The sequence below is a fragment of the Cyrtonyx montezumae genome, unplaced genomic scaffold (assembly GCF_038088225.1).
Source record: "Cyrtonyx montezumae isolate F1298 unplaced genomic scaffold, pur_monq_1.0 scaffold_5, whole genome shotgun sequence".
Taxonomy (NCBI): Eukaryota; Metazoa; Chordata; class Aves; order Galliformes; family Odontophoridae; genus Cyrtonyx; species Cyrtonyx montezumae.
The window spans coordinates 11,883,674-11,911,012 of NW_027072056.1; the positions used below are offsets into that span (position 1 = coordinate 11,883,674).

Consider the following 27,339-nt stretch of genomic DNA (forward strand, 5'->3'; position numbering starts at 1 on the left):
GAATCCTCAGACCACACTGCCACAAAAGGTGTCAAATCTCAGTTGCTAGATATTTAAAAGCCCTAATCAGGCAAAGCCCTAAGTGGCCCATTCTGAGTCTGATGGTTGGGTGAGGTCACTTTCCACAGGAGAGATCCCATCCCCATACCTGTAGGCAGCACGTGAGGAGGAACAGGTGTTGTGCCCTATGCTCAGGCACCATGCAGCCTCCTGCTTTGCACAACCACATGCTGGCCCAGGTGACCAGCATTTTCAATGATTCCTGACTTACATTTAACAACTTGGGGAAGGAAACAAAATAAAAAGCAAAAAATAGGAACCTTCATCTTCCTCTTTTGTACTGAGCAAATAGATCATACATGCTCACCTCCTTCCAAATGTATTTTGGCTACTGTCAGAAACAAGGTACTGGACCAGAAAAACAGTACTCTGGTGCTGTCTTGGTGTTTTGAAACAGACACTGTACAAAACGATCATTCTTTTGCACTACTGCCTTAGGGAACATTATTTGAGAAATTTTAAAACAGATGTCTAAACAATTTCACTGAACATACACAACTTAACAAGCAGGTTAACAAAAACTGCTCTTCTGGAAAAATCAAAATATACAGATATGAAAAATCATTAAGTGTCATGTACTCATTTAAAACTGTTACTTAAATAAAGTCATTACTGTAAGTGCAACCCACGTGCCTGCTCTTAATAGTATCCATGGTTGCAGTGATGCAAATTTGCCTACCTACATCAAACCAAATGTGCCCACATAAGGAGAGAAAAAAGCCCTGCATTAATCAGTGTTCTTTGCACTGGATGAGTGTGAAGACACGCAGTAGTTTAAGGAATTATTTGCCCATCATGAACAGAGCTTTCTTAATTAAATAAGCACAATGATCAAACATCAAATTAGGAAAGATTTCTGAAACTCATGAAAAATTCTCTCTCCAACCAGATTCTCTATTTACTATACTGAAATAAAAAGTAACAATGAATCATTTGAAATATTTTTTTCACTCAGTTAGGAGGAAAGGGAATTATTTAACAGTACTTCCAATCGTATCATACATTTCTTTAACACTGATTTCAAATGTCAAATGCATTAATTTACATCAGAGAAGTTTCATGCGCAACATTAAGGAAGGTGGTTTTTATTAGATTTCAGCTTTTAAGTCATCAGATACACTGATGTTCCTCACTTTAAATAAACAGCTTCAGATGAAGATGCCAAGCAGTACAGCAATGCTTGGCTAAATGAGGCCAGAACCTCACATTAAACAGCCAGGAAGGATTAAGAGGTGGTAGGTAGCTCCAGGTGGAGATGCACCATCAGCCTAAGACAATCGAAGGATTTCTATTGGAGAAAGGATGATCTCTTCCTCTTCTACGCAGCATTGCTGTGAACAGCCAGACTCATTAGCTCTCATAGGGCTACTCAGACTAAAAAATAATCTGTTCTTGCCAGAATCAGTTTTCAAATGTCTTAACCTCTTTACATGAATCATTTTTCTGCTCATTGGGATCATTAGCTGATCCCAATCTCACTGTATCAAAAGGAGTAAAGCAGCAGCACCAAAAACTGTTGCAATTAAACAAACTTATGATTTCAAAGGGTTGGTTTCACTTCCAAAAAACCAACAGCTTGGACACCAGAAAGACTTCTTTGCTGGTGACAGACGAGGTAACTTCACCCATTCCAATCACCCTTTGCTTCCCTCCATCAAAGAGACTCATAAGCACCTTCAATCTTACAAGAGCTATCTTAAAGAACGTTGCATGGATTTGGGAATGTTTAGTTCCATTCTATTCTTTGAGAGCTTTTGAACAAGCTGTGTTGTCTCAAATTACCTAAAACTAACATCAGAAGCCAGAGTAGACTGATATAAGTCTAAACCTGCAATTATTCAAATATCCATGGGAAAGGGAGCAACATAGAACAGTTTACCAAGAGAAATAAAAATCTTCAAAAAGACAACAAAAAGTTTCACACTACCCACATTTCACAAGCACACATTAATATACTATGCATTTATACATCAGATTTTACCATTAGCAGTTACACGGACTGCATTAAAACAATCACAAACAAAACTTCTTTCTAGCACAGAAGTAATAGCACTAAGCTATTTGGGTGCCTTCATCTCAAAGCAGAAAGATGTCTAGGTTACAGAGCATATGGAAATATATCCACCCCAAGCAGGACTTCATAAATTCAGCATCTTCTCTTTTAAACATGTCCTGATAATGGTTATATAAAACATCATTTAGAATTCTACATTACAGAACAAAAAGCAAATTATTACATTAGCATAGCATATTTGAGTGAATTTTAGGAAAAGAATCTTACTGCAAAATGACAAAAACAAATTCATCATTCTACTTCATGTAAGTTTTTTCAGTCTGCATAATCAGCTCTGACAAGAATTATGTTCTGTGACTGTTCTTAGAAACAGCTACAGAATGTATATCCACAATTGGTGCATTTAACATTAAAAAAACAACACTAGAATACCATCAAGATGTTCACATTACAGAGATACTAAATAGAAAGACAGATTCATGAACTTTTAAGATCACAAGTATTAATCGAAAGCTTTATGGTCTTACCTTGGTCGTTACAATGCACAAACAATCCATTGTTTCAGCATAACAGGTATTTTTCCAAACATTTAAGAGGCTTATTTTCAGTCCCAGCTAAAGATCATCTCAAATGAGAAGCACTCTTATTGAATAGTCATAACAGTAGAATGTGAGCCAGGTTCCCCTTTGGATTCACTCAGAGGTAGAAATAACGTGAAGAAAAAAAGAGAGCAAGCTAAAATACAAATGCTTGAAGTTTCATTTAAGATCCTTAACCTATTTTGATTATCTGCGTCTGAAAAATTCAAATTTATCCTTGAAAATATCTTACAAAAGATGTCAAATCTCATTCCATACCAGTTAAGTGCCTCCTCATAGTCTGTTTCACATACTCCTCTTTCAGGATTACCTAACACACGAGAGTCATAGGGATTCATTTGATGAAATGCACTACAAAATTATTTTGCAGCAAAAAATCTGTTCAGCTTCTCTTAGCTTGTTACAATTTCTAAAATTAAGCTTTTGTTCAAAAATAGTTAAGGTTGCAAGCAAGCATTTTTCCTCTAACATCATTTCAGCATTTGCAAGCTGCAAAACAACTGATTTCTTAAGCAGTAATGAATGGAATATTCCACATAGAACAGGGAGAGAAGAAAGTGGCAAGGAAGGAGTAATGCATATTGCAAGAGAAACGCTATTTTGAGCCTCAAATTAACCTAGAATTTCAATTCCTTTTGTAATGCTGTAATGCAATGACAAGGCAAAGTTTGTATGCACAAGCATAGTCTTCTCAGTCTGATTAACACAGCTGGGAAAAGTCAAACATTTGGACACAAAAAGATCAGTTTGTACTGTGAAACACTAAACTGGCAGTTTCATACACAAAAAAAAGAACAAAGCATTGGAAGCAACTAGTTAACCTTCAGTTCAGTTATACTCTCTCATTAGGTCTCTCTCCCACCTTTGCTGCATACACAGGGAAGCACTTTGAAAAAATATCTATCAATAGACAATTTTAAACTTAAATCTTCATCTGCATTATTCTGGGTTTAGCCCAAGATGTACAGCCAGCCAAATCAATGGCATTTTGCATCAGCAAAGAAGTCTAAAACATTCCAGGTATCTACCCAGAGCATTCTCACGATACCCTTTCACTTTAAAAACAGGCTCCAAAATCAAGTCCAAGCAGCCCCTGGTATGCATTGCATTAGTACAAGACTGTTCTCTCTCCTTTTTCATCCTTCAAAGAGCCATTCTTCACATCACATCATCTGGAACAATAAAGCTTAATTCAGTCTGAATCCTCTGGATGCCCACGAGTGGCTGTGCCAGCACCTACCAGGCTCAGTGCTGCACTTGTCCCCACATTTGCTGGCCAGAGCAGTACACCAGGCAGCAGCCCACAGGCTGCTGCAGTCACCTCCAGCCCACACAGACCTCAGGTTAATGCAGCTACTGCTCACATGGTGACATCATGGCCACGGGTGTGTCACAATGAGACCTTGACTTTGAATGAGGCATACACATCCACATCAAAACTAGTTCTGTTTCATATGAGTGTCTCAATCAAAGCCTGGCTCTCATGGAAGCAGCAGGGCTAGGGGAGCACAGGCACTACAACAGAAGCACCACATGTTGAACAGTATCAAATACTGGCTGGCAAGCCTAAGCTCACAAGAGCTATGAAGCCAAAAAACAACAGTGCCACTTTCCCCTCAACAGATATGCAAGTAGAAAAATTCTGCAGCTTTACTCCACAGGACTCCCTGGCTCTGCTGTATTATACAGTGGGGGGAAGGAAAAAAAAAGCCAGAAGAAGAATAATCATTTCCTTATTTCTAAGTTAAAACATTTTATTTTGCAGACAGATGGTGCTTTTATAGGACATGAGAGAAAAGAAGGACACTAGAAAATAATTCTACCATTTCTAAATTACTAAAATAAAACCATTAAGCATGAAAAGCTTGCTCACATGCAAGCAAAAAAAAATAAATACTCAGTTCAGCTTAAATAGGATGTCAATTTTTAATTTTACACCATTCAGCCATCAGGACCAGGATTTCTACCTTGCATGTCAAAATCAAAGCAAAGATTCACACTAACTCTGCTGCCTCAGAAGCATTGCTAGTATGAACATCTAATTGAAGTTTTCCCACTGCAGAGAGAAACATGCATCTTTCAGAATGATGCAAGACTGAACCTAGACAGAAGCATAAGAATTCTGAGTTTGGAAAACAGAGAAGCAAAGCAGCAGCCAAGCAGCTGCAACCCTCCTTTGTAAGAAAAAAACAAACAAACAAAAAAAAAACAACCAGGCACGTAGCTCAATGCATTCAGGATACTCCTTGTATAAAATATCCTTGAACCTCCCAAGTCTTCTGAGAAGATTGATTGTTCAGGTGCTTTGAGCAGAGAACTTGACAAAGCACAAGGATCCAAAAACAAGAGAAAATGCCTTTTTAGGTGGCATGGCACACACTAGAAACATCTCTTAATGCCTAGCCTAAGGCATGCAGCCCACACATGTGTTTCTTGCACAAACTTCAATTCAGGAGCTCCCAGTGGTGCACAAGCTCTGCCTGTCCATCAATCATGCTCTGTGTATCAAGGGCTCAAATTGATGATCTTTCTCATCACTCAAATTTCTCTCAGCCATCCTGCTCTAAGATTAAGCTTCTATAACCTAATCGTGGCTACAGCTGACTTATTCAGAGGCACTTTTTTTTCCTCTTTAAATTCTTGTCTTTCTCTGGGAATCCCTTGGAAATAAGGACCATCACCTTCCCACTCAACTGTTATCTCTTACCAAGACCAGTGGCCAATAAATCTCGTCAAAAAGGCACCTAACTATTCAGACCCACTGTTCAGACCACAAGCTGTGGCAAAAAGAGAGCAATTCAGAAAGCAAAAAGAGGCATTGCTTGGTTGAGGTTTCATGGATCAGACAGTATATCATGATCATCACTAAGTTTTTCTGAGCAGGGGGCACAGAGTTTTAAAACAAGCACAGCCAAACATACTGCCCCCCCCTCACACAAACCAGAAGGAACTACTGTGCACTGACAACTTGAAATGGAGCCCCATCTGGCAGCTGTCCACACAGGGTCACAATATTAAGCACAAACACCAGAACCCATGTTTTATTTCAATTGGATGGAAAAAATGATTTATCAGTAAATGGATATTATCATGGGGCAAGTCCACACAGAAAAGGAAGATACTAATCACACATTCTGTAGTGGCAGAGCAAGACTTTTTGTAGCAAACAGTAATGCACATTTTCATAAATCTAATACATAGATGGATAAGCTCTCAACGAGAGTCTATAAACAAGCAGCTTCCAGCCCAAAAAACACAGTATCTGCATGCTTTTCATTGGAATCCTGCTCATAAAACAAACACATTTGAAAACATGAGTCAAGCTTTCCTGAGGTTTAGCATCTTCAGAAGAAACAAGAGTACAACTTCTTGGAGACAAATTTCAGAACTCCTTGAATGGCCAAGCACGTGTAACATCTTGGAGCTCAGAAGGACACAGCTTAAGAAAAACAACTACATAAGAAAATAGAACTGAAACTACTGCAATTAATCAATATAATATATTAACTCAAAAACATCTTCACCAGAACAGAAAGATCTTTAAGTACACCCAAAACCTGAATCATCATCAAGAAGTGTATTAAAAGCTCTATTTCTAATGCAAAGAGCAGGACACTTGTATGTAGCCAGCAAGCATTTCTTAGACAGTAAAATCACTATTATTTCACTGAATTTGTAAACAGCATTGCAATCTGTTCATATTCATATCCACTGAAAATAAACATTTGTTCTGTCAGCTCTATGCCATATCAGTAGCAATCAGCAACATCTGTTCTATCCAGTCCCATTCACCACTACCTATGACATTAACACTAAAAATAAAAAAATAAAAAACAAAGCATGATTATCATGTGAGTAATACAAAAGAAAGAGATGGGATTTTCTCATGTTGAATTATCTACCAATTCTTTCAGACTGTATTTGGCAGTCCCTTTTCTTCACAGACCTATTCTTTTTCCAACATGAGACTATCTACCAGATAAGTCACCAGATAATTAGAGGAAAATCTCTGCAGATAAGCCACACAATGAATAAATCACAAAAATTAAAATAACACTTTGGAAAAGGACTGATTTTGTAAATAAATTTTTAGATTTGTGCATCTACCCACAGATTACAAAAGCACATATGGTTAATTAAATGCTAATTTGCTCTCCAATTCTTTGAGAAAACCCATATAACATACAGCTGCCACAGGTATAACCAGAGAAGCAGGCTCAGCTGAGCTTTTTGAGAGTACATTGGTTCCCCACCTTCAGCAGATCTGAAGAGATTTCAAAGACTTGGTTAAGATGAAGCAGTAGTATCACTGCAAGCATTATCTCAGCTCCTCTAGCAAAAAATAAAATAAAATAAAATTTTAAAGATAAAAAGAAAGGCATTTACATTTTAAGATGCTATAACCTAACCCAGCTACCTCAGAACCTGGATGCACAATGCAATTATTGCAAGTTAAAAAAAACAAAAACATCCACACAAGATAAATGTAAGTTTATAGAAGTAGTAGAAACTTACTGCTTGCATACACAGCCTGAACTGACTTCCACTTTCTTATTTGTGGAAAGTGTCTGAATTTTAAGAACTAAAGGAAAATAACAGCAAGCCAAACATCATTTCCCCTCCCATAAAGTTAACACAGGGAAAGCAACAAGGTTCCTTGAAGACCTCAGATTACACACTAGTAGATGCCCAAATAAAACAAGCACTGAAGAAAGAAATAGTTGAAAAACATAGCAGGCAATACACATGCATATGCAACACAAACACAAAGCAACAGTATGACAACAGGTTGTAGAACAATCAGACACAGCACATCATAAAGGTAGTGAGCAATGAGTCTTTATAAATATTAAGGACACATCTGAAGGTGATCGCCATGACAGGCCTAGGATTTCTCCAGGAATCACCTGTTTCTGGGACAGGTACAACTGACTGCATTTATAAAGGCCCGAGGATACTGCAGTCAACAAAGCCTGCTGAAACAGAAATAGAAGCACAGTATCCTGCAGCTCTAACCCCATAAACTAGGTAGGCAGGAAACTCCTCAATTTTCCTCTAAGATTCTGATTAACTATTTGATACACATTTCCATTTTGAATAATCCATTTTCGGCTACAAACTGCTACAGACTATTCATTAAATGAGTGGTTTTCTTCATTCCACTGAACTATACCTCAGGTTCCTTCTCCCCACAACATTATCTTTCCTTTAAGATGTTGCATAGAGCTATCAAAAAAAAAACTTCAAAAGGTTGAAAGACATCACAGCTTACTTCGTAAGCATAATTAATTCCCGCTCTGTATGAGAAAATTAAGTTAGCTTAATTCCATCTCTTAACAAAATATTCATGTTACCTTCCTTTGTACAGATTTTGAGCAAGCTCAGCCTGAGCCTGCAGTATGCTTTAATAGCAAAGTCACCTAACAGCACCTAGAGTGTGTTATCAGAAGCACAGTAATACCGAGGAAAGTGATTACTCCACTTTGCTTGGCACTTCTATTAATACACCTGGAATACATTATTCATCTTGTGACCCTCCCCCAGCATGACAAGGATGTAGATAACCTGAAGCAAGTTGTGCAGCAGGCCATCAAATGAGGGGGTGCAAGAGAGGATGAGGGCACTGTTCTTGCTTTAGCTTTGTGAAAACATTCCAGTATGACCTAAAAGAAGGCATCCAGTACCTACATAGCAAGGGAAAGCACATCTGCATGAAGAGAAAATTAGTAAAAAGAAATCAACTGAAACAGACTTCAAGAAGTAAAAGCTTTTCCCCTGTCAGGATAGTCTAGCACTGGAGCAGATTGCCCAGAGAGCTTTCATAGTCTCATGTTTTCATTAACCCTTAGCAATATGGTGTTTCGCATTAGTGAGCCTGGCGATTCCATGACTGTAAGATGACTAAAGTTTCATTTCTACCTTGACTTGGTAGACTTAGATGACTGGTCTGTAATTTCAGCTCTTCTCCTTCCTTACTTCCTCTTCTGCTTTCTATTACAAGAAAAAAGAACTTGGCAAGGAGGACTTAAAAGACAGTAAGCCAGATATTCTCTACGTGCTGATTCTATCTGCACATGCCCATATGTTTGAACAGGGGAAAAAAAAAAAACAGATCAGCCACCATTATTCTCTAAACACTGAGATCTGTTAGCCTAGCTGTAAAAGTAAATGCTCCAGATCAAGTTCCACCATCAAGCCAAAATGTTTATTTTCAGATGGAGTTCAGCAGATTTTTTTTTCTTTTTCCCCCCTCAGCTTCTAAGACAACTTGTGGGTACGTTTACATCAGAGATATTAACAAGTGTTTGCTATTCAGCTTGAATTAAACCAACCAATACCCTACAGAGCTAAAGGAAAAAAGAAAGAAGAAAAAAAACAACACGTGTTTCCTTGGCAATTGGCTTCTCAATTAGGTCAAGGGACAATTCCACCAGAGATTCAAGTTTCACCACGTACTTCTCAGGCACGAGGCGTCCCACCTCCAGATGGCACTACAGATCACGGCAAGCGGCTCTAAAAGCGCTGTGCTGCGCAGACCCCTGTCCCACGATCAGCACGGGAAGCCAGCCCAGCCTGCTCTGCGCTCCTCTACCTGCATCTCCAAACTCAGTATTTAACGCACGTGACAGAGCTACGCACCGATTAACCTCTTCCAAATGAAACCGCATACACCTTTCACTAGTCATTAGTACTGGAGGGATTAACATTCCTGTCCTGTTTATCATCACCTTGAATCTTTTTATTTTTCTGTCCCATCATCTTTTTGTACTGAAAACTAAAACAAATAAAGCTGTCAGAAAGCACAGAAAGGAAAACATTACTGCAGGCAGGAAAACTGCACTTAAAGCTTTAACCTCCTCTAATACAGTATATATGGAAATTACAAAATCTACCCTCTTGATCCAGAAGTAGTAAAGTCAAAGAACTCTTCTGTTCCATTAAAAGCCCTCAGGCAAGCTAAACTTGCATACCACTACTCCATGTATATACAAGCACACATTGCTAAAAAGTCACTTCCAAAGTCAGCTGCATAGAAAGTTCTTGTAATACAATCCTTAATCACTTCAGGGAAGCATTCTATTCCCATTCTCAAGCAACTTTCACATACACCAAGTGTCAGCTGGAAGAAAACCCAGTTGGTCCAGAGTAACTACAGCAGAAATCTATCACTACAGCAAAATATGCGTGGTTTAAGGCATTGCATCCAACACCAACAACCTGCAAGTAATAAAAACTATCCCATTCTTATCCACTCTTGTCCTACCACCAACGTGAAACTAAAGAGAGCTAAAATAACATCTACGTGCATCTGGTACATGGATCTGGTTATACCTGGTTAATGAGCTACCATTTATTTGGGCAGCAGACTTGCAAGTCTAAAGTGACCACTTCTGCTTAGAAGTTGTCCACAAACAAAATAAGATATGTTAAACTCGGCTTCCCTCTGATCTCTAGTAAGTTTCAGTGAACAAATATTAGGTTTTGCACATGCTGTAGCAGTACTAGAGGCTCGTTACAGCCTTGTATTAATTTAAACCACATTTATAATAAATAGAAAGTACATAGGGAAAAAAGCATATTATTGAAACCAAAATGCATCAAGTTCTACGGGATAAAAACATTAACTTTTATGTACTATGCACAGCAGGTGTGTGGAATATAGACTGTCAGTATGTAAGAATTCCTTCTGTTTCCCTGTGCTTGCTTGGGTTGGTGGTGGTGTTTGGATTTTTGTTTTTAATCTCAAAATATTGAGGGAAAGGTATTAAGAAAAAAGTCAGCGAAGAAGAAAAAGAAGACTGAAAATAACTACATGACTTCACATTCATTGTAGTAATTGTTATATATAGTTTATCTTTCACAAAAGTTTAAGACATACAGACAATAAAAAAGGCAAATGAAATTAACACTGAAATTCTGCACTTAACCCTCACCTATTCAACTATGATGTGGGAAAGTAGCACTGCTAATTAGCAGTATTCTAATAAAGCCAGCTCAACTTCGCTGTGCGTGACAAGGACTCAGAAAAGCTAAGTTTGGTTTCATATAAGCTAACATCCACACCAAAACGCACGACCATGCTCTTAAATAATGGAACTAAATGCAAGATCTACTTCATATATTGAAGGTCAAACAAATGTTTGACTTTCATGGGATACTTGAGACAAGAAGTGTCAAAGAAGACAGGTGGCTTTGTCACAAATGTCCAAATCTGGGCCACTTAAAAGAATAACAAAGTAATCCACACTATATCAGGTTCTGTTTTTGTAACTCTATATACCACTATCACTATACTGTGCAGGAGAAACAGTTGCTTCATCTAGTAAGTAGCTCAGCTGAAAACCTTCACTAATACCCATGCTTAGGAATTCCCAAATTAGGCCTACAGGTAATGCATCTTTTTTTTTCCATACTATTTCTCATACATCCAACACGACTTGTTTTTCTCCATAGGTGATAGCCTTTAAACATGGTTTCCACTAAGGCAGCTACAGCCGTGGCTCACTCTATATAACCTCACACAGCTAGTATCTCAGAGACAACCGATTTCGTGTTTTCCAGCCTAAAAGTCAATATCCACAAGAAAAATCAAAGGAAAATAATTCATTGCAACACTGAAAGTTCAACTTCTAATCATTGAAATATTTGATTACTCACAATCCTGACAATACTACGGTACACCAAAGCTGTGCAGTTTCTTGATATAAAGAGATTGTAATAACGATTCTTAGCAATATATAGCACTTACCCCTAGCTAGGCTAACAAGTTGATCTTTTCCCAACTAGACATCTTCTAAACTCTGATAAGATGCAGCAATCCAGGTTTCCTCTACAGAATTTCTGACAGATTCCATAATAGCTTCAATAGGGCAAATTTTAGAAAAGCTTCATTAAGCACAAAGCCTTTCTGGGGTGGGTTTTTTGTTCTGTTTTTACTGCAGAAACTCACTAGCACAATATACTCCTTCATGTTATGCATCTAAGCGGACTTTCTGTATCAGAAGTTGCTAGAATTGCTCAGGTTCACTCAATAAGGCACCATGAGGACTTCATCATGCTGGATGGCACACAGCCCTGGGCTACCCAATAAGACACAGCAGTAATCCTTTGGCTAGTCTATTCAATGCTCTTCCTGAGCTCTATTACTATTTAATAAAACAAGTCACCTTAGCTTGCTACCTCTGTCACTGAGAAGCTCACACTTTGCAATACTGTCTGTATTTAAAGCACACTTGAAATAGAGTTCTCTTGTTGGGGAAATACAAATGAGACTTACACAGAAAAAATGCAAGTAACATTACTACTTAAACTGAGGGAAGGAAATCCTGGTTTACTGAAAATACACCCTACCATGCATCTACTTCCCCGCTCCATTTTCTCATCATGTAACAGTCACTTCATGGCACATTCAATGAAAAAAATACAAACGTTTATTAAGTAAAATGAACACATCTGTTGTCTAACATTCCAAAGGTTAAAAATACAGCAGAGATGACATACCTCTACACTTGGGCTAAGGCTGCTTGGCAGTGTTTCTGATGTCACTGTTGTGCTCGGGAGGCTGGAGAAGTCCCAGGTATTCACAGGCTGTATTGGTTCAGACGGCTGAGAGTGATCAATGCATTTTGGATTGTCAAGTAAGGTCACTTCATAAAACTCCTGAATATCTAGAGACATGGAAAAAAAAATTGAAGTTAGGCTCCATAGTTACTATGATATCCTGAGTTGAACAACATTAAAATCCTACAAAACAAATTAGATACCCACTACTTAATCTACGTATCACAAATGAAGCCCCATCATTAAGATCACTCAAACCTTCCCACAGGATGCACAACTCCCTGTGCCTTGTATCTCAGAATGCGTGTGTCCAAAACTTACTACCACAACTGTAATCATTCACATAAAATATAAACATATAAATTTAAACCTAAAGGGTATAGGCTAAGGGAAGGAGAGATGAACAAAGAGCTTGTAAAGTTTAAACTCTCTTCCTGGAAGCAGAAAAGCCACTAAACAGAAATCATAACTGACATTTTTCATTGCAACAGCTTCACGGAAGACAAACACTTCTGACGAGGTTAGTCCAAACAGTAAATAGGTCCTAGCAAAGAATAAGTAGTTCTCATCTGCAGAATCTGTAGCTGCCTAGAGACACAGTGACAGAGGCACAATATCCAGTTCCTTTACAGATGGAGCTGCACCTCAAGAGAAGCACCACATAAATGAGACATCTTACTGCTGCTGCTGTTCCACACGCAGGTTTTTCTATAGATATTGCACTGCTGTTCTTCTCAAGTTCAGAAAACTGTAATTCTCAAATTCCATTTGTAGCTTTTCTCTGAGCAAGAGAAATTCCTACCAACTGCTTACATTAATATTTAAAGTTACACTTGCTCTTTGCACCGCTGATTGGAAGAAAGCAAGGGCTGCAGAAGACATTAAGTGACCTAGATATACAGTAGCAAACCAACCCGGGATTTAAAGCCAATTTGTATCTCTATCTTTCACATTAGCTCCCACAGTTGCAAATTTGTCTTGTAGCTGCATTAACATTAATGCATCAATCTAGCATACTGAGTAAAGATTTTCCCTCAATACACTGCATTGTACATTAAAATAGGCAATGTTTTGAGCTGATTCTATAGCTGCAATCCACATCAACCAGGACATGAGACTACTACATTATTTATGGGAAGGGGTTATTTGTGCAAGTGTTTCACAGCAGAAATCTAGGGCATCTACTCTCTACTCTCAATTCTGGTACTCCTAAGTCTCAGTGCCAGCTGAGGTAGCCATCTATTCACACCGCAAAATGGCTTGTTTAAAAAAGCACCGCATTTCCCATACACTACTTCTCCATCTAAGGACACCGCACTACTGAGATATGCCAGACATGCATACATCACTTAACAGCATCGGGATTAGTCTGTTTATCCCGAACTTGCTCCAAATAAGTAACAAAAGTTCCTAGGAATTTAATGGATACAAAATATTTTTTTTTCCTTCAAAAAATAAAATAAATCCCAACAGCAATTTACATTATTCAGAATGATCATGGTAAGCACTTTTGAGCACAGCTTAGCAGCCTATGCGCCTAATGCACTAAGATCACAAGGAATGAATGCTGGATGCTCATATTTCATAAAGTCAGAAATTCGGGCAATACTAAAACCAACATAAAAAAATTATCTGGTCTACTGCTACACATCAGCTCAAAGATATTTCATTGTGAAAACACACCTGAAATAGCTAATGAAGTCATATTAATCTGAAGATGCTTTTTTAACATGTGAAGAGTTCTGCTATTTTCCTTGTTCTCATAGACAGTAGCTAGCAAAGTACTTATTTTTTTACTTACATTTATAGTTAGGTTCCCCCTTCCAGATGCTTTTTTTCCATGTCTTATCATGTCTTATCCCCCTCCTCCCATATTACTTGCAAGACTGATTATAAATCAATCTACACAAGATCGAGACAAAAACTAAATCACAGAAAAAGTAAAAGTCCAACTCAGAGATGACAGACCAGCAGAAGAGAGCACAAGTCACTAGAAGGAAAGCATCTAGTGAACAGCTGAGAGACACAAGTAGCAGCACAGTTTCAGGAGAGCTAAAAGGACAAGTGTTAAACAGCAGCCAACACAAAATCAAAGAATGGTGTGGGTTTAAGGGGACCCCAGAGATCCCCTAATTTCAATGCCCTGCTGCAGCAGGGCTCTCACCCACTCACTCAGCTTGGCTTGTCTAGCTCTCGCAATAATTACCTAAAGATCAGGTGATTCATTTACTTTGTATACTATTTACTTCGGACTACAGCGTGGTATAATCTATTTTTATGTATTTACATACAGAATACACACAGTGTACACGTAAGTATGTAATATGTATATAGTTAAAATTTGCAAGTTGATATGTAACCCATTTTATATATATTAAATATACAAGAAACCAGAAGTTACTATACAATGCAACCATCCCAAGCTATGTAAAAGCTACACATAAAACACACATAAGTATGTATAAATACAAAACATGCAGGTGCACACATGCTACTGTTACTAATAATAGCTTTCTAATTAGGCTGCTATGACTTTAAGCTAGCATTCTTGGCTTTGCCTGTAAGGTGCATTTCCTTTTGCCCATCTCAAGATATGGAGTGCAAAGACCTGTTGGGAACTGAAGCCACCTAGGCTGCAACTTGGAGCATTTTTCAACAATTTGTTGTATTCAACTAGATCAACAATGTTAACAGTACAGCTCATTTTATTTGAGTAAAGCTGGATGTTGCACCAACATACCAAATCATAATTAGATCGGCAAACTGCCTAAGCATCTCAAAATTAAGCCATGTATAACTCTGGATGATGGTAAAACTTAATTGTGGCGTTCCTGATGTCAGCACCCATTTCTGAGACTTCAAGTGTCAGGTTCCTGCAACAGACAATTCTCCTTCATAGTTCTCTTCATGGGCCCTCGATGGAAACTTGTGCTGCAACATGAGCCTTCGGGGTAAGAGCATTTTCAAAAAAAGGATTAACTGTTTGCTCTTTCCTTTTGATAGCAGGTAGAAATTACCTTGAAGTGATCCAATAGCCAAAATGCAAGGAAATTAATAGCATATCTCATACCTCCTTCAACTCTTACATAGAATAGCATGCATATACAATTGCAGGCAACAGCCCTGCAGACAAAGCTCTGCATCAACCAGCACCCACTACAGCAAGGATCAGAAATAACCTGATAATATTACAGTACCTCAAGATTAACACACACGTATGAAAACCCCAGACAGCACATGCAAAAACAAGCCAGTAATAGCCTACAAAACTTTCCTTTTAAAGGATCAGGTGCCCAAAAGCTCACCAGCCCCCTATCACTGGCTGTTCACGGATTTCATAGAGATGAGTTTTGGGAAGTTCTGCAGAGTATGTATTTGCAGACCACAGACACTGTGGCATCTGTACTCACAGAAGCTGTATACTCTCCCCAGGCAGAGGCCCATCCCTGCTGCCAGAGAAATGCCAAAACAAAGTAAATGCTGAAATTCACAATTTTCATAGTGACTGTATACTTTAAAGTCAGTTTTGTTTCCAGGCTTCAGTGAAATTATTGTAATTCATGTTACAGGCAGAAGCGTGAGAACCAGTACAATGTCTTTGGCTTTCTGACAAGAATGAAATGACTTGCCAGAATCTTTTACTTACTGTGGTTGTTCAGGTTTTATTTCAAAATATTAATAGCAAACCTTTAATGCTATGGTACCAAGAAGAGAGCCAAAACGTCACAGGCATTTACTATTTCCAAAAATCTGCTGAGCTATTTTTGGTGCTCTTCTTTTTTTAACTAAGAAAGTCATTTAATGATCACAGTAACCCGCTGTTTTCAGGCTTTGCATTTTCACCCTCTAAGCATTTTGGCCATTTGTGGGTTCTAGGTGGTTTTCCTTAACTAAACACCAGGAAATTCCACTCAAGCTTAACATTTCACTGACTGAAACGCTGGCACACAGCACTAGAGCAGACTACACTGGACAGCATGCAGGTAAAACAGCCAGCTGCTGTCTTTACACTATACACTACACAGAGCCGTAAGCTTATCACAGTGAACACAAGTTAATGACAACTGTATTTGCTGCATTAATTATATGCTCATTTGAAGATGCAATTTTAATGTACTTATAGCTTTGTACACAAAAACAACAGTTAATTTAACACGCGCATATTTGTTTTCTGCTTTCTGTTTATTTTTGATAAATGTATCTAGAAAAGAAGTACACGAACGCATCAAGCATGTTCATATTCCTCAAATACGCTCCTGGGTTCAAAACATGTGCCACCTGCAGACTTCTTGAGCCACTGAAAGACCCTGTCTATGTAGTAACCCTCAATGGACTTCTACAAAGACATTCAGCTTCCCTTTCCTCAGATTTCTGCACTGAAGCACCCCCTGGAGCAGAGCATACTCAGCAGCCAACTCATCTGAAGCCACACCTGCCTAATGCCAGTTACAGTACATCCTTAATTATTTTCATACTCGCCCCTCAGTTTTACAGACCTTCTATTCACCCCTCAATCATCCTTTTTAGGCTACAGTGTCCTAACTTGCATTCTCTGTCATTCTCTCTGCAGGAGCCACCTCCTACTTCTTGTCACCAAGTTGTTATTTCTCCAACTCGTTCTATTTCTATTGCATCCTTCTGAAGGCCACAAAAAAGGAAGAGACCAAAGCATTATATTATATGAGAGATCCGGGCACAAGTTGGATTTTTACAGTGTCCATAATCATCAGTATCAATCTACCTTCAATTGCTTTCCTAAACGTTCCAAGGATCCAGTTTGACTTCTATTGCTGGTGAACCCTGTGCTGACACTTTCACAGGGCTCTTTGTGTTGCCAATATCTGTTCCAGGTGGGTGACAGTTAACTCAGGGCTTCCAGTAGTATGTTTGGTTTGCTTGCTCTGCTGTGCATCACTTTAGATTTATTTGCACTGATTCTCAGAGGCTATTTGGCTTCCCAATCTCACTAGCCTTTCTGCAACTTCTCTCTTAATATGAATAAGCAAATGGTCATCTGAAGATGGTCATCTCAGTGCTCATCATCTTTCAAGGTCACTCATAACTATTTTGAGCAACAGAAAACCCACACATGAATTTGAAGTTATTGAACCTCCCTTCCCAGTAATAACTGCCAATTTTCTTTCACGTTTAGTTTCCCACTACTTTTATTTCATTTGCCCAGTCATTAAGAGACTATCCTATCAACTACAAACACACAAGCCACTAAGATTTAGAGAATAGTCAGTAATACCCTGCAGCCTAGTATTAACACTCAGTATTTCTACAAGCTCATAACACATAGAAATCAAATCCTTGTAATTCTAAATGGACATTTAGTGAGCTCCTCAACCTAGGTCTCACTGAAGTAGCATAAAAGGGTGAAAGCCTTAAAACTTGTTCTCAAGCATTTGTGTATTCCAGCTACATAGCTAACTCCATACTGACATCAAGGAAGCATTTCCTTCCTAGCAGACATTCAAGCAGAGAACAAACCCATTTTGGTCCCAGAAGGTCAGAAAGCAACAACATACAGACTTCACAGCACATAGCATTTTAATACCATGGTCCCTCAGGCTTGAAAGTCATCAAGGAGTTTAAGAATTCTTCCACAAATTGACTTACATTTCAGTTGAGTATTTCACCCAAAGACCCATCTAAGTGAACATCTCCTGTTGGCCTGCTTCTTTTCAGACCTTCATTCATCCAAGTACAGCAGAGGCAAATATCTGATTTTTTCCAAATACACACTTCACAAACAAACTAAACTGCTAATAGTTCAATCATCAATGTGGGTTGTCCAGGAAGACATATCATCCCATTACAGCTTATAAAGGTCTCTATCCCCCTCCCTAGGGAAAAAAAAAACAAAGGTATCTTTCTCACTTAGGGCTTCCTGCTAAAGAAGCTGAAGCACCTAAAACTTAGACTTAAAACTACCAGGAAGAAAAACAAAGGTCAACATGTTATTTCAGTTCAGAGCAATTTGAGACGCATGGCTTCTGCCAAGTTCTTAGCAGTCCTACATAATGGACAGACAAAATATGAGTGGAGTTACGATTACTGTCAGATCAGGCAAGAGTCTGCCAATGCTACAGATCTTCATTCTTCAGGTGTAAGGCAGTTCCTACTAATTCTAAGGAAGTCACAGTCCTGCATCCTAACTTACCTGGTGCCTCAAGCTAAGTAAACCCAAACGCGAGACCTGAAAAAACGAATTATTAATAATAGACAAGAAAATGAAAACGTGAACAGAAACTTCACATTCATCTGTCAAACCAATGACCAGAGTCCAGTGAGTATTCTCTTTGTGTATTCATTTTTCATCCCCAGCTCCCCAGGAAAAACATTCGTATTTGAAGAGTGAAAAGCAGTTTAATGGTAACCCCTGTAAAGCCCTTTCTAGAGTTTGTTTTTTAAACACAAGCTACTGCTATGCACCATCACCATGTCTTGAAAAAAATATATAAGTAGTAGTACAGCTTTCTCATGTTCTGTTCTACAGGATTCGATCTGCAGCAGCCAACTCCTCCTCCTCAACCCTTCTGCTCAGTGGCTGTACCCAAAGCTTTAACCCTTGTGCACACCCTTAACTTCTAGCTCTCAAACTTTGGAAGGTATTATTTTCTGCTTCCATAGCATAAATGCACCTTAATTTGCACTCAGTTGAAACTGCTCTCATCTAACCTCAGATCCAGCTCTCTGCTCCTATTCCTCTGGCTGATGTTTGCAGTGAGCCATGTCCAACTCCTTGCCAGCCTGTCCACTTACATTTTCCAAACTGTTTGTTCATTTTCCCCTTTGCTCTCCAATTGCTCCTTCAGCATACCTTCAGATGGTCTCTTCCCAGATTTTCTTCAGAATCCCACAGGGATTATATTCAGAACTAAGGTAGAAAAAACTTAAAAGATTTTAAATTGCCATCAAATAGCTAAAAGTTGGCATCACCCCCCTGGCTGTCCACACTCTTTTCCAGTGAACATTACATCATGTGTACTTAGTCATCAATCCAAGCCAAAGGAAAAAAAAAAAAAACCTGAAATGAACTCCCAGTTACCCATTATCTCCAAATAACTGCAGTTCCAAACTATTAGCAACCAATAGAACTGCACTTTTTTTTTTTTCCTTAAAGGATGTATTTACCACTGTCAGGTAACAGAAACTTAACACAGGAAGAGCTATTAGTAGCTTTTAATTGTAGGATGGGCCCTAATTAGCACCAATACAGAACTGACAAGAATTTCCTCCAAAGGAATAAACTCTGGGGAGGAAAAAACAATTGAGGGATATAGGGGATATGTTCACTCAAACATCTGAACTGAGCTTTCACACAGGTGCACAGCTGTGCTTCTTCCTCTTTTACTAATATAAGCCAATAGACTTGAAGGTAACTACTTGACAGTGGAGGCACCACACACCAGCATCTCCCCAGAAGCAACACCTGTACCTGCAGCCAAGCTCTAAAACAAGGTTCTGAAAATGGGATTTTAATTTTCAGTACTTTTACCATTTGTCCACAAGTCTTTTTAATCTCAAGCCAAAGCAACTGAGGTTCTCTTGAGGACATTGTTGGGAAGGTACTTGCACGTGACAAGATCCCTGCAAAAGCTTTACTCAAGAGCCCTACAGTCTCCCTTAACTTAGAAGGCAAACAAAGTTAAGGAGGTTATTGTACTGTCAGCCTTCTACACCTTCTGCAGTCTCTTAACATCCCTCCAAGTTCGGCCTAGTTATGATTCAGGAAACCATCTGTGCAAGGAGACAACTCAGCAACTGTCAGATCTTCAGCTTCTTGGATGATTCATTCCACCTGCAAAGCAAGTGCCATCCCCCAAAACACATGCAACAGGACACTCAGGACAAGCCCCCAAGTCACCAGGCACACGGCATTCCAGCTGCAGAGCTGGACTGAATAAACTTTTCCAGAACCTGGAAACTGTAGCAGTAATTCAGAAGTTCAGCTTTCTCTCCAGTCCCTAGGAAAACATCGAATTTATTGACAGAGTTTGCTGGTCAATAACTGCTTTTATGGTAGCAGAGCAAAGAGAGTAATACTGTGACAGACAGACTCTACAGTGCAGCAATTCAGAACTGAATACACAGTTGGGATAACCACAGGGATAATCTTTTGCCACAATGCTCTCTCTGCACACCCATAACTGCTCAACTTACACTAGTCCGGCATACTATTTTGGGCTGCCAAAAGCAGCTCCTAATCCTAGTGCACCGTCACAAGCACATGCAGGACAGAAAACACTGAAACATCAAAAGTAAAGGAATACAGGCGGCATGCACTTACACAAAGCTTTCCTCACTCTCAAGCCAAACTGCATACATACAAAATGATCAGCAGCTGTTTAAAGAGGAGGAGCAATGAGAGTCTGTTTCCCTCATCACTGCATTCCTTCAAAAGGACAGCATGAAGTTCTTCCAGAAAACGGGTTCTCAGGCAACTACAAACTACACAGAAAAAACACACTAATAGCCGAGTTCAAGCTCCAAATTTCTGGACACAAAGTAAACTTTGTTTCATACTCTCTCCATCCAGATCCAGATAATCAAGTACTTAACTGAAGACATAACTCTACATCCAATCCGGCTGAAACTGAGCAGCTCATCCTGAACATCAAGAAGGGGACTGCACTAAGTAAGTAACCACAGCGTATCCTTGGGAGACTCCTCTGGACAGCAGATGAACACCTGCAAGTTGTAAGAACTACATTCATGGATGTTTCAATCTCAAATAGGAGCACAGATGTAACCAACCCAGGAGAAAAAAATAATAATAATTAAAAAAATCATAAAAATAAAGCAAGGGTAAGATTCCAATCTAAAAATACCCTATTTAACATCTACAATTTCAAAGGTATCCAATATAACTGATAATTTAATTTTCCCTGAATTCCATCTAATTAAAAAAGAGTATTAGTCACTACCTAACCAGATCCCTGAGTTAGTGTCAAGAATTCCCAGATCTGCAACGAATTCTTCAGCTACCCCTGAACCAGCCTGTGAGTGGCTCAGCTGCACTTCAATCAGGAAGCAGCTCACAAGGAGCCTTCCTCACCTTACCTACAGAACAGCCTTACACAATGACACAAAGCCAGGACTAAAGCTCTCTTAGGCATGAACAGGTTTGAAAAGTCAACCATATCATCGCTCCCTGTGTTCTATGAACTAATCATATCTCTGAAATAAAAGCTGATACTGAACTTTCCCCAAGAGCAAATACTTTTGGTTTCAGTTACACAGAAAAGCTTCAGCTTTAATGGCATCAGACTTGAATTTAGCTAGTAAGTAAAGTATTTCCACACCAGTTAAGTAATTGAAAGGAAGCTAAAAGAACACAAATGTCACTGGGGATGCCACAGAGAATTCAGAGATGGGACTCAGTAGATATATGGTCAGACCACCCCAGATGGTCCCAACTTTGAGGGGCGCTGAGCCTACGTCAGCCTAAAACACAGGATCATTCCCTTAACCAGTTCAGAGAGCCAACGTGGACAGAGCTATGGCTGCTTTAAAGTCCTAGAAGTTTCAGCCCCCGTCAGGTAAATGTGAATTTACTGCATTACCTTACTGCAACCATCAATTTTCATCACATTTCAGAGATGACACTTATTCCTCTGGTTTGTAAAAACATTTACAGTATTTATGACACTATTTCATGGTGTTCATCATTCCAGACCATGGTTAAGAACACCATGTTCACTGAGATAACAGGTTCTTGGTTCAGCAAAGACTACAGAAGCCACTGTATTTTTTCTACAAGATTTGCCACACTAGATATTCAGTGTTAGTTGTAGTCAGCACATAATTACACAAAAAAATCTTCACACAGAGAGGCTCCAAGCTAAATAAATGAAGTGTCTCACATGAACAATATCTACCACATTCAGCTTCATTCAGTCGACTTCTTCATGACAAAAAAAAAAAACCTTCAGATGCATAGTTATAAAAATAATGCTCTATATAACCCTAAACTAAAGGCTTAACTGCAGAAGTATTATCTGATTATTTTAAGACAAATACCAACATCAGGATCAAAGTGAAATTAAATCCTATGCCATCCCTCCTTATGTGATGTCTTACTATGGCCATTTAATAACCTAACTCACTGTACCAGTAATCAGAATATCAATAACAAGCTATTTGTAACAACAAGAAATCAACAGGTAGAAGATATAGCACACAATCCTCAGACAGTAAAATAGGAGTTTTACTTAAAAAAGAACACTATTTCTCAAGTTGACTTTAATTAAAGGCTGCTAATATCCATTTAATTAAAGCACCAGACATCATTATACTTGGCTGGCTGAAGCAAATAAAAATGGGAATACCACGTTACAGAACACAAATCAAAGACAGGCTTTTTCACAGACTGTTTGAAGGAGGTCACTGACATTTGGTTTCCAGTTTTGTTACTAACTTGAAATTACTGCAGTTATTTCACTTACAGATATAACACTGATGTGATAATGTCAACTTCGTAACACTGTTCACAATGACTAGTCACCACCCGAAATCAAAACATTTTAAACCAGAATGTTATATTTAAGAAGCAGGTCAAGTCTGTAAGATTGCTGAACTAAAATTTGTTGGAGGAATCTATAGTATAATATGGGAAAAATATCAGTTGTGAGATTATCACATATTCTTCGGTATCCAAACTGAAATTCACAAAGAGCCTAACAATTAACTCCTCCCTGTAAAATAAGTAGATGAAATACACAATATTCCTGGAAGAGAAAACTACTGATTTCCTCCACGTTCCTATGCATAAAGTAATGACTATTTTTTGCTTGAAAGAACAGCATTTGATTGCCAAGTTCAAAACCACCCTAAAAAAGATGCACTAATTTGTCAGCATATCCTGAGCGCAGCCCTCACAAACATTCTTACCTACCACAGACAGTTGAGTCGTAGAGATAGAGCAGCAACCAGGCAGAATAAAAGGGGAAAAAAGTGGAATGGAAGTCATTTTGTTTGTGTTCATTGGGGTTTTTGTTTTAGTTTTTTCTACTGTTAAAAGCAGTAAAAACTAGAAGTAACTTGCTTTCAGAAAGAAGCAACTATATGAAAAATAAATCCATGGTTGAGCTTGGAAGCTTCTGTCAGGGCAGCTGTGGATATTTAAGTTGGAAAGGCATCACAACTCCTGCAAAAGTCACACCTGAAAATCAGCTACATGTTGATTACAAGTGCAGCATTCCAGGTAAGCCCAACCTGCAGCACAGCTTCATCCAGGCTGTTCCCAAATCTCCATGGCAAGAGGTCAGGCAGGAACCAGCTCAAGGGCTTCTCCACCAATGCAGCCATGTCTCACACAGCACCTTTTCCAGGGAGCCCCTTACTCCTTGCAGGGAGCTGCCCCCCCTCCCAGAAGGCACCAAGCAGTAGTCAGGCAGTATAAAGATGTTGCCAGGAGCACAATAGCCAGGAGCAGTTTGCCTCAAGCAAGTACTTCTCCAATGCAATTTCCATGGAAAGGAGTAGGTTAAAGGAAGAATACTGAAGCTGACAGCATCAATTGCTGGGAAGTTACTCACTGCTATTACATTTCAGAGAAAGTTTGGAGCATGAACACAAGCTCCTTAACAATCATACAGTTAACCACTAAATGTAAAATTAACGCTAACGCTCCCAAGAAGCTCAACACCTATGGTGTATGACAAGATCAGCTGATCCAGACAGAACTGAAGACATCGTGGCTGCAGCAGGACTTCTAACAGATCAGAAAACAGGCCATGCAGCTCCCCAGCAGGCACACAGTAGCCTCCTGATTGAAGAATGCTACTGCCAAGAGCTAAGTTACAGAGATAACCTAGCTCTGGATACAGATTCTAGAATAAACTGTGTCCTTCAGGTTACGACACCAGAGGCCACTTCCATGCCATTGACAAGTATTTCATTCAATTAATAACTAACAGCAAGATCTCCTAGGTGAAAATAAAAAGCATAACCACAGTATTCACTTCCTGATACAAAACTTCAACAATTTCATCCAGCAATGAAAAAATTCTGTTCACACACATCATACAGAGATGCGTAGATCCTCATCTTGGAGCTGCTTAGCTGAAAAGAAATGCACAGAGCTCCTGCAAGTTAACCCTTCCTGGAAGTGCCCTATGGGAACAGGCCTATTTGCATAACCATATTTGATGAATGTATATGGGAGACTTTCCATAAGATGACCAACTTCTGAAAACCCACCTGAAGATGAAACAAACACTCCAGGAGAAAGCACTTCACATGCTGCAATGTTTTGCCTGTACTCATGTTTCCACCACAACACAAATTCATTCACGACCCAGTAGCATACTTGCTATGCAAACTATGTAACCGCAAAGTAACAGAGAAACCTATATGGTGTACAATGTTAACAGCACAGTTTACGCGCGAGTTACTTTGTTAAAAGGGAAGGACAACATACTTGAAGAGATTTTCTTAGCTCTCACAGAGATAGCGACAACCAATCAGGAATAAACCACAGCACCCTGCCTCCATGTAGAAGTTCCAAAGTCAGGACAGGATTGTGCAAGTTGTGTTTATGCTCCACTTGTTTATTTTGTTCTGTTTGCTTTCTAAGAGATGGGCAGAAAATTCAATGCTTCGTAAAAGGATTTCAGCAATATTTACACTAACAATTTCAGAGAAAAAGCACTGAAATCACCCTGAACTAGGAACTAGTGAGGTTTTTGCTGTGCTTCACTACGCAACCGAAAACATCGCTGTAGCCTCCCTGCAACATTACAAGTTTCCTTCCGTTAACTTAACTCTGCTCTTGAAGTATACAATACGCATTTTTAGGGACCGTTCAGCACGGAGTGCCCGCGTGCCGGGCAGAAAACTCATAGAAAGTAAGTGACAGAAAACACGAGCGCAACAGCACGTGTGCGAGCACGGCACACACACACACAGCGCCGAGCAGCACGAGAACTCCTCCAACACAGCAAACCACCTCCCCATGCCGCCACGGCGAGCGGCACTGCGACAGGACCCAGCCCGAGCGGAGCGGCAGCGCTTACCGATCAGCGCCTGGAACAGGTTGCTCTGGAAGATGCCGATGACCCGCTCGATGGAGTTCCGCAGCTGCCGGTCCTCCGCCTGGCTCAGCTTGGAGCGGTACTCCTGCAGGAGGCGCAGGGCGCGCTGTGTATCTGCGGGCAGACACGAGAGTCGCTGAGCGTGGCACAGGTGGGTGACCGCGACCACCCCCCACGCGCGGGACCGCCCCGCTCCTTTGTCCGCGGCCGGGAGCGCGGCCGGCCCGGCCCCGCGCGGCGCTCACCTTGCTTCCTGACGGGCATGGCGCCGCGGCTCCGCCTCGCAAACTTTGAGCCCGACCCGGCGCGGGGCGGCGGCGCGCACCCCCTGCCGGCCGGGCGCGCCGGGACCGCCCCGCCTGACCCAGCGCCCCGCCGAGAGATCGAGCAGACCCTCCCGGCGCCTCCACTCGGGGCTCCCGCCGCGAGCAGCGGGATGGGCCGGGGGCGCGGCGGGCCGGGCCGGGCCGGGCCGGGCACGGGGCAGCTGGAGCGGGCCGGGCAGGGCTGGGCGCGCGCCGCCGCCGCCTCCCGCTCTCAGCGCTCGGAAATTCCAAACTTTCCAGCCAAAATGGCGGCCTGGAGGCTGGGGGGGAGCGCGCCCCCCCCTCCCACGTGACCGGGCCCGGCGAACGCCCAATCAGCGCGCGGAGCGGCCCGGGGCCGGTACCTAGGCGGCGGGGCGGGGAGGGGGGGAGGGAGGAGGAGGCAAGGTGAGCGCTCGGCGCCCGCCTTAAAGGGGCGGTACGCGCCCGGCCCGGCCCGGCCCGGCCCCCTCCCCAACCCCGGCCCCGCCGCTTTGTCCCGCCGGCACCCGGGGCGGTTCCCTCGTGGCCCGCGGGGACCGCTCCGCCCCGCCGCGGCGTGAAGCGCTGCCCGCTCGGGGCGGGCGCACCGCCGCAGGTGCGCGGCTCCCGGTGCCGAGCACCGCCCCTCAGCTGCGCCGCACGTGCGGCAGCGCCGGGCTGAGCTCGGACGCGGCCCCGGGGAGCGGTCCTTCCCGCAGAGCCCCGGGCGCCGCTGACGGGGAACAGGTGTGTTAACGCGGGGGCAATCCGAGGAGCCGCGTTGGAGCCGTTATTTATTGCTCGGCTCGGTGGGACACCGCGGCCAAAGCGCTTCAAAACGCACGTGTGCGGCGCGACTCCGGGAGGCAGAGCTGGAAGTCAGAGCACACCCCGCTGCTGGGGTTGCCCGTCCCAGTTTACATCTCTAGTTAACTTGCAGACACGGAGACATCCCGGGGGCTTGAAAGAGCGATGCACGTGGGTTTGAAGCTCTAAACATCAGCACTGCGTTCAGCTGCGGTCCACACCTAAAGAAAACTGACCCAGCTCTGCTCCAGCCCCAGTGTTTGGTGCGTGCATTTGAACCACCTCCCACAGCTTTCTGCTATGTAACAGTTTATGTAGCTCCGTGAAGAAAACAACATACATTCTGTGTCACTGATATACATTCTCATTTCCAACATTACCTATTCTCATAGCTCCAGAGATTTGGCACTCCCTGGTACCAGTCCACATATCATCAAATGAAACCCCATTAAGTAAGGAGGGACGTTGGCTTCCACCACTGGTCTCATCTGTTTGTAACGTTGGATGTACTCTAAAATAGTCCATATTTCCCTTGATGTCAGAGGAATTCAAGTACACAAATAGCAGCAAAGTTTTAGCCAGCAGAAAGGAGACACCCGCAGGAATGAGGTTGGTTTGCTGCCGACAAAAATGTGTTATTACAAAGCAAACCATAAAAACAAAAACCTGCAATAAAAAAAAAAAAACTGTCACAAAGAAACAATTTTTTCTTAATCAGAACTTAAAGGATTTTTAAATTTTAAGTTGTAATCCTGTAATGTATGGTTGTTATGGTAGGGATAGAGGTAATAGTAATAGAGATAATAGTCCCATATAGCACCCAGAGACAGCATTTCTCACCTGTTATTCATGCTCCAGCAAACAAATAAATAAGAACATCAAAGAAGGGTCAGGATGAGGGGTCAGCAAGTCAGGAAGCAATTAGTTGGACCCTAGTGCACTTCCAAAAGGGGCTGTTCGCAGCAGTG

At 41.0% G+C, this 27,339-nt stretch overlaps 1 protein-coding gene across 9 annotated transcripts in view; it reads right to left on the reverse strand.

The window, feature by feature from the left end:
- Positions 1 to 25,667, reverse strand: part of DLG1 (discs large MAGUK scaffold protein 1) — a 129,963-nt gene extending 104,296 nt beyond the window's left edge. For 6 of the 9 annotated variants that reach the window (XM_065747832.1, XM_065747831.1, XM_065747830.1 and 3 more), the window contains exons 1-3: positions 25,523 to 25,666; positions 25,260 to 25,391; positions 12,175 to 12,341 (exon numbers count right to left, since the gene is read on the reverse strand). In XM_065747832.1, coding sequence (XP_065603904.1) covers positions 12,175 to 12,341; positions 25,260 to 25,391; positions 25,523 to 25,541 — 318 coding nt within the window. In that variant the 5' untranslated portion in view covers positions 25,542 to 25,666. Of the gene's footprint in view, positions 1 to 12,174; positions 12,342 to 25,259; positions 25,392 to 25,522 lie in introns of all 9 variants that reach the window. The other 3 variants (XM_065747834.1, XM_065747829.1, XM_065747833.1) reach the window with 1 other exon arrangement.
- Between the last annotated feature and the right edge of the window lie 1,672 nt (positions 25,668 to 27,339).